The sequence below is a fragment of the Cricetulus griseus genome, assembly GCF_003668045.3.
Source record: "Cricetulus griseus strain 17A/GY chromosome 1 unlocalized genomic scaffold, alternate assembly CriGri-PICRH-1.0 chr1_1, whole genome shotgun sequence".
Taxonomy (NCBI): Eukaryota; Metazoa; Chordata; class Mammalia; order Rodentia; family Cricetidae; genus Cricetulus; species Cricetulus griseus.
The window spans coordinates 183,981,468-183,995,647 of NW_023276807.1; the positions used below are offsets into that span (position 1 = coordinate 183,981,468).

Here is a 14,180-nt window from a genome sequence, read left to right on the forward strand (position 1 = left end):
GGATCTAGTGATGAGAAATTTGTCATAACACCACCTCTTCTAGCTACAAGATTCTATCTCATTGTGGCAAAAACTGCCAGGGCTAGTTTTCAATATGAGATCTTTGGCAATTTCAAATTCACATACAGTACAGTTAGGAATTCTGTAAATAAAGAATTTCTTCCTACCTGGAGGCCTCCCAGCTTTCCTTTAACTCAGAGACATGAGATTGCCCATATCAATTTTATTAATATTCAGCTCTCATGGGATGATTTTTCCCCTCCAGGATTTTTGGAAAGCATTGTGTGTAACGTTCAGTGAGAGGCAACCTCTTTGTGGCCAATTATTTCTTTTTGGTCCCTTAGGTGGTGGTAGAAGGAAGCTTCTCCCTCCCTATTCTTCTTAGCCTTCAAAAGATTTTGCCATGATGCATTCAGGGCTGAGGTTCACATTAAGAACTTTGCAATTTGTTTCTGGTCAAAATTGTGCAATCCTGAAACTCACCATTGGACAGAAGTGCTATGAGGCCTCTCAAAGGTGGGAGACTTCATATTTCAGGAATAGCTGCATAAATGCTTACAGATTGCTGCACTATGTTGACATTTCTTCAGAGTTCCATTTGACAACCCCATGTGCATAGCAATCAATCTAATATGGGGGGAGGAAAATGCCTGAAATCCAAAGTTAATTTTATCTAAAATGGAGAATCAGAAATGGAAGTTGGGTTCTTTGTTGCTTTATTTAATTTCTATCCGATATTGCTTGGAAAACCCGAGTAGAGCCTGATATTGGTACTGTACTGAGATCAAATAAAATTACATTTAAAATGACTTTTGTGATATGCATCTGAGAATTTTACCAAAGGATAAGCTTTTTTCCGGCCCCCAGGGCTATTCAGACAACAGAAAACTGGGACTGTACCTTGCTGAACAAAAGCTCCATAGACAATCCAGATGGCACTGTGCAGGGTGGCAGAAGCAGAGGGTCGGGGCTGGGCAGTGCTCTGAGCTCTCACAGCCTGGATCCGGTTCAACACGAATATGAGCACACCAACCACGGGGATAGCTGCTGCAATGCAGGCCCACACCGCGAAATCAAAGGGAGCAAAAAGGGAGAAGATGCTGATTTTCTCCTCGGGCTTCTTGATTAGGATCCCTACGGAGTAGTCCATGTATCGCTTGCTGAAGTCCACAACACTCTCCCTCTCTGGGGTGATGGTGATAGCAGAGATAGCCAAGTCTGCTCTCTGAAAGACAAGTTCATGAGAGGTGACCTTCAGGTCATTGCTGATTTCCACCCTAGGTCAAGGTCCACCCTCTACCCATTTCAAAGATCTGCTCAGAGGCAATGGGTTAGAGAGCTGACCCCTGAGAATTCAGAGACTGTAAGAAAAATCCAACACTACGTTGTCTATTACCTCTTTCATCTTACAGATAATCTCTCTCTGGGCCTAAAATCTCCTAGAACATGCTTCCAGACAATAAAATTCAGTAAAATATCTTCACTTCCTATGAATAACACTTGCTTACTTTCTTATCATCTCACCTAGCAAACTTTATCTCCTATTTTTTCTGCCTCTGTTCCAGTCAAAATGTCACAATTCTGAAACTCAGCACTAGATAGAAGTGTAATCTAAAAGGGCACAGATACCAGCTATTTCTCCAGCAAGTTTCTACAACTTCCAGGATCCCACATCTATAGACTGTACTTCTAAAATACTTCAGAAGTTAAATGATTGTACAAGTATGTTCAATCTCTAAAATGTATTAGTCTTCATTGATTTTTAAACAGTTTTTATTTATTATTTGTATGTGTGTAAGAGAGAGAAAGGAAGAAAGAAAGAAAAAAGAAGAGAAGAGAAGAGAGGGGTGTGAGTATAGGTACATGTGTGGAGGTCAGAGGACACATTCAGATATTTGTTCTCTCCTTCTACCTTGACATGATTTCCGGAAGTCAAACTAGGCATTCAGGCTGGAAAAGCAAGTATTTTTACTTTCTAAGCTGTCTTGCTAACTTTCTTGTTTTATGTGCATACTCTGTGCTAAGGCAGTGGTTCTCAACCTTCCTAATGCTTCGACCCTTTAATACAGTTCCTCATGTTGTGGTGACTCCCAACCATAAAATCATTTTCCTTGCTATTTCCTATCTGTAATTTTGCTTCTGTTATGAATTGTAATGTAAATATGTGTTTTTTTCTGATGGTCTTAGGCAACCCCTGTGAATGGATCATTTGTCCCCCAAGGGGATCGAGACCTATAGTTTGAGAACCACTAACCTAGAATAACATGGGGGAAAATATTGAAGGTGCCTATGCCAGAGCATGTGTGGTTCTTGTCCTTGTCTTCCTTCTCAGGAACCAAAGATTCAGGATTCTCTTTTAAGGTCATGAGTGTTTGAACCATATTTAAGAGCTGAGAGATAGGGCCTCCGAGAAGGCACAACAGGCACAGGTGTTGACAAACTGAATTTGATCCCTAGGAGCCATATGGTGGAAGAAAATAAAAGAATTTACTTCTACAAGTTGTCTTCTGGCCTCCAAATGGACGCAGTGGTATATGTGTGAGGGAATACTAAATACACATGATACACATACCACACACACCCAGAGAGAGAGAGAGAGAGAGAGAGAGAGAGAGAGAGAGAGAGAGGGAGGGAGGGAGAGAAAATTCAGGACTTCCCAAGAATAGGAAGAGATATGCCCCACTAACAATGGAGGTCCTGTATTTATAGGATGTGTTTCATAAGCAAGTAGAATTTCATACCCAGAAGTCTCAATTTATTTCTCAAATATAGGATAACCAGTTTTTCCTTTGAGATGGATAAAAGGTTATTAAGTTTCTTGAGGAGAAACAGAAAACCTTTGAAACATATCTGAGGAATGTAGTCATGGAATCCAGCAAAGGAAAATGGCCGACAGTAGAGGATAGAGACCACATTAATCTGGATAGACTTCTAGATTTCATGTAGAAACCTGGATGTGTACTTTGAGAATAGATAATAAAATTGATTCAAAACTTGTATATAGCAACAAATCAAGGACACAGAAAATCATATGAAATGAACCCTACAAGAGTTTGTGTGGTTTACTACAGAGGGTACACAGGTTAGGGAAGGCTACAGTGTCAAAAGGGAACAGAAACATAGAAAATGGATACATCTCAAATATGTATGTCATGGGGAAAGAGCCATATAAATTATGTTCCCAACTGCAAATCTATAAAGCAGTGATTCTTAATTTATGGGTCTCAGCCCCCACAGGGGTTGTATATCAAATATCCTTCATACCAGGTATTTATATTTTATTTACAAGAGCATCAAAATTATAGTTACATAGTTGCAATGAAAATAATTTTATGGTTGGGGGTCACCACAATATGAGGAACCATATGAAGGCTCGAAGTATTAGAAAGGTTGAGAACAACTGCTATAGTGAAAACAAGACCACTAAGGGATGAGAGTAAGAATGTAATTATATGTAATACATAAGAGTGACCACAATGGGATAATGAAAGTACTCTGAGACTAGATTACAGTGGTACTTGCACAAACTGTACAATTACTAAATATCATTGAAATGAAGATCTAAACTGGGTGATTTTTATACCATCTAAATTCTACTACAATAAAGTTTCTTTACAAAAAAAATAATGGAACATGGCAAGGTAAATAGTCCTAGTGTCTCCCTACATAGGCTTAGCAAGCAAGATACTGTGTTTCAGGAGTAAGTCCACCCCCCCAAACAATAAGAAGGGCAACAGGTTATGGTCATAAAGTAGCAAAGAGGGTTCCTGCAAGATGCTAATACGATACAGGGGAATTGGTTACACCAAAGGTGACTGGAGGTGGGTGAGACAAGGCTCTATGAGTCCTGAGTTTTCCACAGCAATGTCAGGAATTGTTAAGGTTGACAAAAGCAGTTGTTTTTATAGAGGGAGTCAGCACTGTAAATAATTGTGGGGAAAATGACATAGAGGCCATGAAATAACAGGAACAAGAGCGGGAGATAGTGAATCGTCTTCATGCTGTGAGTTTCAATGAGGATATAATCTACAGATAGGAGGGAAAGCATTGATGTGAAATGTAAGATGTATGGAGATGCCACACCTTCCACACACAACAAAGCCAACACATGAACATGCCCATTCACAGGTACACACTCACATTTGCATGGATGGATACTATATTTGTAGTTTATGAAACATGGAAGAAGAAGCACTCAGTAGAACTCGTTGGGTGGGGACAGTGAATTTCCCATCAGCCTAAGAATGGAAGTGGTTTATTAGAAGGTGGAGTCCAGAGAAGGTTTATTATAGGGGGTAGGTTCCAAAGGAATGAGCAATGTATAAGAAGGGAAAAGTCAAGATTTTGGGGGTATGAAAAAAAGAAAAGAGCATAAACAGGCACAGCATAGAAGACAGAGGAAAATGATGCCTTGTTGTAGTCCTAAGGACTCAACTATGGAATGGGTTAGATTTTGGTATCTCCTAGAGACATTTTGGAAAGCCCCTCTTTTGTGGCCCTGATCCTGGACTTACCTTACTAATGAGCTCTCCGATCATTCCATTCCAGGAGGTGTTATGGAGCTGGTGACCATACCTGCCATCAGGGGCCTGGTATATCTCATACTTGAATCCCAGAGCCTTAGCCAATGCATCCAGCACATCTATGGAGAACCCTTTGTAACGCTTGGGCTGTCCAAGGATGTTCTCAGCCACCATCACAAAAGGCTCTTCCTGTAGAAAACAGAATGAATATTCTTCAAACCAACAACAGGTTAATTGACATATATTTCCAGGATATTAGTACAGAGACAAGTCTGATGAATTGTAAATTAGAATGTTAGTATTAGGGCTGGGGACATAGCTCAGTGCTAAAGCAAATGGTTAGCATACATAAGGCCTTAAGTTCCATTCCCCAGCATGCATAACAATGATATTAATAGCAACAACCATGGTGGAATGTTGGAATTTACCCAATTTCTCTCCAGAGACTGAACTCCCTGCCCTTTTCTGAAAGCATTTTATGGACAGTCAAGGTACAGTGCACAGGAGCAATGCTCCAGGCAGCAGGTCAACATGGGGCAGCAGGGATTTAATTGTCCTGTGTATTTCTTCCTAGGCTCTATCCTAACCTTCAGACCCCACCATAAAATGGTGTCTTTTCTTTCCTTCTCTATAGAATTCATGATGACATAGGACTCTGTCCTTAGGATATGTCATTATTCTAGGGGAGCCACCTAAGAATTATGACACTGTTCACATAGAATAATGCATGGTTATAAAGCTATGTGATATTAGATAGAGAGAAGACAGCATTTCATCTATCAGGTTGTACTAGAAAATAAGTGCCCATTAACAGGCCAATGTTATACCATACATCAAAGGATAGGAAGGATTAAACCCCAAGATCATGATTCCACAACCATGCTGAGTTCAAACCTACACACTCTATCTATGCCCTGAGAGGTAGATGACCATCCAGAAAACATTTCCACCAGCAACCCACACCATTTCATCTTGCATGAAACTGAATATAAAGAGGCTGAAGGCAGAGAGCCCCCTGGTAATGCATGTAATGGAGTTCCTTTAGTTAAAAGAAATAGGATTTAAGGCTCATTCAGGGTGTACGCATAAGAAATGAAGAGATGTTGCAGGCAAAGGTTTCTGAGTTCCTGGGAGGGAATGAAAGAGTTGAGCCATGTCTGGCCTACCCCAAAAGGAGAAAAATTTTAAATCTAAAAAGAAAAATTAATTTAAACATATTAATCTGAGTCTGACAATTGTAACAGTCTATGATTATAGGAAAACTATGTAGAAAAATTATAACTAATTAACATTTATTCACTGCACACTTATTATCACATTTACCCTCAGCATAGTTGGGTGATAGGAGAATATCCTCCCCCAAGCATCTTTCTGGGAAATCTGCCTACCCACATTGTTCACCTCAGGAAGAGCAGTAGGTCAAGATCTAGGTAAGATCCAGTAGGATCCCAGCAGCAGTTGATATAAGTGATCCTTCTATACTATACTCCAGAGATCTCCAAACTAGTACCAGAAGTCCTTGAAGAGACCCTTCCAACTCACTCTCCCTTAGGTTGACCCACATAATTATTTGAATGAGAGGACTCCTGAAAACTCAGGTGGCCTCTCAACATCCCCTCCTCAACCATGCATTAACCAGAGAGGAGCCTCTGAGTCAGAGACCTGAAAAATGAAGTTCCCAGGACATCCCCATGATCCTACCAAGACAGTCACCACTTTGAGAGTCAGTCCTTGGAGGCGGCTGCCCATGGGCCTCTCCTGCAGACTGCCATTCAAGCCCTTCTCCGAGTCCCAGGTTGCCAGCTGTGGAGAAAAATAAGGGAGAATAAGAGATGGAAGTCTGGTATGCAGCTTAGGACTTCTGTGAAACTAGAATCTGGAATCATAAAGGCAGATAGCAACAGCCTGGGCCTCTTAGAGACCCAGAAGCATCTCAAAACCATCAAGAGGACAGAGATGCATCAAACAGAAACTTTCACTTTCTCCATCATCTCACCTATAGCCCCAGAATTCCAAAATCCCTAAAATAAAACAAATTGGTAGGATTTTACCCCTGGGATGCTTATATATAATTTTATTCTGTCCTTCATGAAAGTGATGTCACTGTGTGTCCTACAAAGTGCTCTCTCTTCCCTACCCAAGTCTTTAACTTTCCCTCTGATGGTACCACAATAAGTTAAATTGAGGTAGAATGATAATGAAACTAACAAAGACACAAGTATATTACTTATCAAGCATGCTGGGGCCTACAACACTGTGGGCTAAGTTATCTCTGCCTGTTTTTGCTGTAATATAAGCTCTATAACTTTCTATGATGTGTAAGTAGAAGCAGTAGTCAGGTACATGTGCTTGGTATCTGCTAGTATCTTTATAAGGCTTTTGGCTGTATACGACAGCATAACATCTCTGATGTTATGCTAAAGAGATGGACAGGGCTCTGTCTTTGGAACAGTAGAGAAGACAAAAGTGTTCAAGAGTCACTGGTTTCCACAACAATGACCAAATCCTTGTGCTATTAACAAACCCAATTATGAATTAAAGAGAGACAATAGACACTTCTTAAACTAAATGAGAACCTTGAGGTCTGGCCATAGAGAATGCTCCCTGAGCCACTAGCTTAGCTATGTATTGGGCTCTTTCATGGGGACTTTTTTGAACACACTAAAACCTTGCTCCAACTATAGAGATTCTGATTTAATTGGCTGCTGGTGGATAAGATATGGATATATTAGTTCTCTTGGTGATTCTAACATTCAGCAAGCATTGTGAGCCACTGCTATAAATTAAACTGGCAGCTTTCAAACTACAGATATGTGCAAGTTACATGACTTTTCTATGTACTTTCAGATGAGATTATTCATGTCTAACAAGCTACAAGGTGCTACTGCTGTTGCTGGCAATCTATTGACCTCCATTTATATAGCAAGCAGTTAATGGATAAAACAGCTCTAGACAGTACCCACTCTTTATTAGGGAAGAGGCACAAGATATCTCTTTAACTTCAGATGTATTCCTCTGGACATGGGCTACTGGGACCCCAAAGGAGCTGCCAAGCTGCACTTAGGATATATCTATTCTCACAGCATTCTCTGGAGTTCTAACCCTTAGCCCTAACAAGCCACAATTGTAGAAGCTGAGAAAACATTCTGAGAGATACTACAACTTTGAGATTTAAAATAAAGCCATCAAATTGAGACATACAGAATTAATCCTATATTCAGCCTAAAAGAAGTCCAGTGTTTCTTATTATCACTTTGGAGTGTGGTGATACCTTTGCTTGTACAAATATAGCCTGTTTGGGGATCAGAGAATGGAGCTGCCACTAGCTAACCATAGAGGTCTGTAGGTCTGTACAGACAGACAGACAGGAAATGAGGTAGCTGGGCAGAAACAGGATATAAGCAGGGAGAAACATGAAATCACTCTTTTGTCTGCTGAGATGCTAAGGAGGTAAGGAGTGCTGTGACTTTCTCCTTCTCGCTGATCTCTCAGCATTTCCTTCTATATTTGACTCCAGCTTTTTACTATCTAGACCAGTTAAGAACTCCATTTACATTAACCCACTTTACTTTTTGCTTCTACTCTCAATCCTCACACCCAAGTACAATCTCAATAGCAGTATAGCCTGACTGATGATGGCTAAGCAGAGTGCTGTACCAGGAGCTCAATCAAGCCAGAGTATAAAAGTGCTAAGATGTCCCTTCCCTGTGCCAAGATGCTTGGCAGCAGCTATAGAAATCCAATCACAACATAGGCAATATCCAGTCGACATATCCTTATGTCAAGATTGCCTTCATCATAACTCTGAGTCATTATGATAGTAAAAGACACCTCTAAACACCACCTACACCCAGAAGAATGGACCACACATTAGGGATTAGGTAGCTCCAGTGCCAGCTAAACAGTTAGGGGGTGCAGATGCAGATAGCCAAGATGCACACCTGTTCCTGGCCCTCAGATCCATTCTGTAGCACACAAAGAAAACAGGAAACCAAGCTCTTGACTGAGTTTTTTCTTTTGCCTTAGACAAGCATATTATTTTGTTTTTTAAAGATTGTATTTATTTTATTTGACTTGTATGTGTGTTTTGTCTCATGCATGTATGTGTACCACATGTGAGGCTGATTTGGACATTGATTCTCCAGGAAATGGGGTTATAGGCAGCTGTGAGTGCTATGTAAGTTCTGAGAATGGAAACTGGGTCCTTTCCAAGAGCAGCAAGTGCTCTAACTGCTGAGCCATCTCTTCAGTCTTGGTCTTAATTTTTAATAAGCTTCATGAATCCACTGAGTCTGGGTTCTATTTCTGGGAACCACGGTGGGAAATAACAACATTATTTCCTTCTCTTTGTTTCAGTTCTCAGAGAATGGTACCATTAAACATCCTTGATGTCTTTGATTAGAATTCTGGTCATCTTGATTTGCTCTTCACTCTAGTGTGCTGTAATTTAATTAGCAGTGGTATAGGGCTCTTTACAGTATATGGCCATACTCTAAATTAAATTATTTATTCTCTGGCATATATACTATTAATTAAGATGGAATTGATATTAGTAGATGTTAGCTCCAATGTAAATGGAGTTCTTAATTGGTCTAGAAAATAAAAAGCTGGAGTCAGATATAGAGGGACATGCTGAGAAATCACAGAGAAGGAGCAAGTCACAGCACACCTTACCTCCTTAGCATCTCAGCAGACAAAAGAGTGATTTCCTGTTTCTCCCTGCTTATATCTTGCTTCTGCCTAGCTACCTCACTTCCTGTCTGTCTGTACAGATCTTCAGACCTCTATGGTTAGCTAGTGGCAAGCTCCATTCTCTGATCCCCAAACAGGCTTTATTTCTACAAGCAAGATATCACCACAGATTAAAGCATTTGCCTACATAGGCTTTAGTTGGCTTGAAAAGAGCTCTGTCTTTCAATGCTTCTTGATGCTTTCTTTGTTTTCTATCCACAACAAGGCTCTAGGCAGCACTACTCTGCTCCACACCATCACTACAGTTTCATATCAGTCCCATAACTACCATCTTTCCTGTAGCCCATCTTCTGTTGGAACACACCTTTCAAATAAATTAACCAGGCCCAGAAAGAGGCTCAGTTGTTAAGAACACTTATTGCTTTTGTAAGTGACCATGGTTCAGATTCCAACACCTACATGGTAGTCACAACCATTCTTAACTCCAGTTCCAGGAGATCCAATGAATGCTCTTTTCCAGATTTCATGGGTACCAGGCATGCATATGGTACACAGACATACATGCAAGCAAACATACTTATCTACATAACATACATCTTTATTTCAAAACAAGTCAAAACACAAATTATCATTTTCTAATAAATTCTCATTTCCTATAGAGTCACTCCAAATAGTCTTGTTTGACCGAAAAGAACAGCTTTCCCAACCCCAAGACCACCCTAACTTTCATCCCACTCAGTTTAGATAGCCATGTATCCTGACTCCAGCAATTTTACTCTTTGCCGGTTCATTATGTGCCCTCCTGAACCTTATGTTTAATTATTTTTGCCCAGGATGCTATATCTCTCCTTCTGGATCTGATAACTTATGACTCCTTTTTAAAAAACACTTTCACTTTAGAATAGTTTTAGAATAACAGAGAAGTTGTAGAGGTTCCACTAATCATTTCCAACACCCATCTCCCAGGATGTTTAGGTGCAAACATACCACGCATTATTACCATAAATTAGTATGTTACATTCATCACCACTAGTTAATGTTTGTCAGTGTCCCCATGATTTATGCAAAGCTGCACTAAACGTGGTCCCCAGAGCTTTATACTCAGCATAAGTCTCTGTGGCAGTAGTGGGACCTGATTTCCCCCTGTACTCCCTGGGACCATAAGTTGCCTCAGACACAATTGCAATCTCTTCTTCATCACCAACTGTTATAATTACTGTAAATCTGGAGAAGATGGGAGCTTCAAGGTGTGTGATTATCAGGTTTTATGAATGAGCCATGTATTGTAGCTGTTTTCACCATTTACCTGGATGACTTCAGAGCACTTAAGACATAGAAGGTCATCAATGAATTATTCCATTTTCTTATTTATAAAACAGAATACATTTGTATTGCCTACCTACCAAGCTGAGGCTGCTAAAGGAATAAAATAATTTTGAAATGACCTATCACAAAATAGCTTAATTAACAGTCAACACCAGTTTATAAACCTGTTTCATATAACCTGAATTATGTGCACAAAAAGTATTGATAAAAATGGAACAAATTAAGTTAAAATGTGTGTGATATATGTTGCATGTAGGCAAAGTAACAGTGAACAGCCATTATTACCTGCTTTATGTTCATCTTCTTTTTAATAGGACTTCCACTACTTTAGCAGGAAGGGAAAAGGAGCTTTCGATAAACAATAACTAGCACAATGATTAAATAAAATTCTATCACATGCTCTTCTGGGGACTGAAAGTCAAAGATACATCTAGACACTTACCTGTGATGCAGTTACGGCCATTCTAAAACAAATAACCAAATGAATCCGTATTCTGACTACAAGAAACTATGGGCAGGAAGATCCCTCATCCGCTAAGGAGGCATACTGCTAACTTTACCATTGCCTCATATCTTAAGACTCCATGCTAGAGTAGAGCCCCTTAAATTTGGGGGGTCTACTGACAGACAAGCAACCACAGGCAAGTTCCAGATCATGAAGACAGGAAATCCTTCTCTATTAAGAAAGCGGGATAACATTGAACATTTTTGTTACTATTCATTCAAATCTAATGGAAGAACATTTAAATCAAGGTGGACATCATAAGAAAGGGAAAAGAAAAAAGCTTTCTAAGTCTGTTGTTATCCTTATATTTGGTTCTTAAAGTGTCTGGGACTTAACAGGGTTTTTTTTTTTTTCTTTGTTTTCTTTTAACACCAACTTTCTCTCTTTGGCCTGTAGGCATCCTGTAACCTGCAAAGGAAGAAGAACTACTTCAAAGTGAAACACAAATTCTGTCTTTCAAACACATCAAAGTGCAACCATGTTCCAGGATTCAGGATCCTTCATGTTGGGCAAGAAAGCTTATTATTCTCTCAGATGAGGCTAGAGCCCAGTGCCTGCGGCTGAGACTGTTTCCACAAAGCTATGTGTTCTTGCCCAAATCTTAAGTCCAGAGTTGGAGTTTTCACAATTTCTGAGAAAGGCAATGTCTCAGAACACACTATCTACAAGGCCAGGACAGATCAAGATAGTTCCAATGAGAGCACCCAATGGAATTTAAAAATAATTCCTAAGCTTGCAGACAGTCAACTTAGGAGGGGACTGTCCCCTACCTCCACCCTGAGGGCATCTGATGTTCCCTGATCAGAATTCAAGGAGAATGTCTCAGTCAGTAAAAGCCAAATGAGGCTCTTGGAGTTGATAAATGGGAAGTCAGAAAAGCCTTTTACTTAAGAAGCCCTGACACTTAGTCACACAGCTCCAGACCATTTCATTTGTACCTAAGTATACTGACTGCATTTTGTAGACAGGGTTTTGTTTATGGGGTAGATGGATTGATGGTCATAGACACCCATTTTTGACAGCTGACCTGTCAAGATCAGTGCCTGAAAAACTAATTTCCAGCACTGTTAAACAAAACGAGTACTGCTGCTAGTTGATAAGAGCTGTGTTTCCATTTACTGTGGAGATCTACTCTACCCAGACCAAAAACATGGATGGAGACAGGAGTTATAGTACAGTCACTGCTTAGAACAAGATATATGGGCTCAAAATCTGATTATGACAAACAACTGTTCCAGAGATCAGCCAATTGGAGAATAAATTTCATAAGCCACTGGTCTCGAAAAAATATATTTCCTGAGGCAATTGGGGTGCTTGACATGCTAGTGTTTGTAAGTTGTAAGATGTTAGCATTTAGAACTTGGTGGGCCCCATCCTTGGTAAATTCAGGGCTATTAACCCTAAACTGAACAGCTTCCTTTTGAAGATTAGACTTTGTGATCTATAACCTCATTGCAGAGGTATATTAAAATGTACTTCTTTATTCATGAGGAGGTGATTTGAAAATGGAGGCAAGCTGATGACCTTCTAGCTCAGATGCCAGTTTCATAGCCTTGCTCATTCTAGGAACTGAGCAAAGAAGTAGGAAGGGAGGGAGAGAGTAGAGGGATAGTAAGGGATAGAAGACAAGGAAAGGGGGAAGGGAAGAAAAGGGAAGGAAGAAAATTTATTCACTTAACCACAAATCCCATGCTTCATAATATCCAACACCATAACAGATCAAAGACTTGTATTGTCAGCTGCTACTGTTGAATCTTGTAGGAAGTTCTCAAGAGAAAACTTGAAGAACTCATTTATATGCCATGTCATACAAATGGCACTGCCAGAACTAATATCCAATGTCAACCCTATTCTTATCAACCTATGACTGCCATCAGCAGAGTGCAGATGGCATCACATGGGACAGAGTGATGATGGTGACCGTGTATTTATCATTTCACTAAAGAGGTTGTCCTAAAATAATATGCCCTCTGTTGTTTTCATTCCTTTGCCTACTTGTGTTGGAAAATAAATGGGTTCTGTGTTTTTCAAAGGATCATAGCCTTGAATGGGGAACAGGGTGAAGAAGAATCCATTATCTTGAGCAAGTTTGAATTGGACATTTAGCCAGCAATGATTTCAGAAAATTGATTATAAGTCATTTATTTTCAGGAAAGGGGTTCAGGAGATTGAATCAAAGGCCTCACAAATGCTAATCAGCCACTCCGCCAGTGAGCTACATGCTCAGCCAATTGCCAATTACAAGTCATAAACAAGGCCAAATGCAGGGAGATGTGCTTAGAAACAAGACATCTGAGAAGCAGCATGTTAGCATCTGAGAACAGAATGCTAATATCTGTGACCAAGATTCCTAAAGTAATGTCTAATTGGAGTATTGTAGAACATGATGGCCACCAAGACTGGATATGAAGGGTTTCAACTGCAGAAGTCGCCAGTTGGCACCAAGTTAATGAAACACTACTGAGGAAGGGAGCAGCAAACTCCTGAAGCTCCCAGACATGCTATAGGATAAGGACTCCCTCTGACAGAGGAGAACTGAAAGATTCTCTCAACCAAGGCCAATTGCACAGGGAACTGAGCATTTGATGAAAGTTACACTATCTTAAAGCAAGGCTAGGTAGAAGCTGACTGCCTGTTCAGTGGGCAAAACTGCCAGAATAAAAAATGATAGGACTGTGATGCATAGAATTTTCATGACAAACCTTCACCGAAAGAGAAACAGAAACTTTCCCAGTGATGCTGGGAGGAAAGGTGAGGAAAACTGGTAGCAAAACTATTGCCAGGACATCAAGCATCAGGCTCATGATGGAAGAAACTGCCACACCAGAGTGTAAGCCTCTGTTACTCCAAAGCCAGAGCTCACTAGGATGGAAGGACTGACAACACCAATGGTGCCATCAGTGAACTCTTTCTGTCAAATTTCTCCCTCCCCTAGAAATCTTAGTTTTATGACTTATACCCACCCATATATAATATATATAGATATATATACATATATATGTGTGTGTTATATACATATATTATAATACATATATATGCATATTTAAAATATATTACAACTAAAATATAGAATCTTATATAACAGAAAATATATTATTAGTCTTTCTGAGTTTAAGCCATTTATTTCATATAAA

At 39.9% G+C, this 14,180-nt stretch overlaps 1 protein-coding gene across 1 annotated transcript in view; it reads right to left on the reverse strand.

Moving 5' to 3' along the window:
• The window catches only part of Grid1 (glutamate ionotropic receptor delta type subunit 1), a 692,044-nt gene that overhangs the window by 109,310 nt on the left and 568,554 nt on the right, over window positions 1–14,180 (reverse strand). The window contains exons 9-11 of the mRNA XM_035452799.1: window positions 6,225–6,326; window positions 4,515–4,712; window positions 901–1,225 (exon numbers count right to left, since the gene is read on the reverse strand). Of these exons, the coding sequence (XP_035308690.1) occupies window positions 901–1,225; window positions 4,515–4,712; window positions 6,225–6,326 (625 nt within the window). The remainder of the gene's footprint in view (window positions 1–900; window positions 1,226–4,514; window positions 4,713–6,224; window positions 6,327–14,180) is intronic.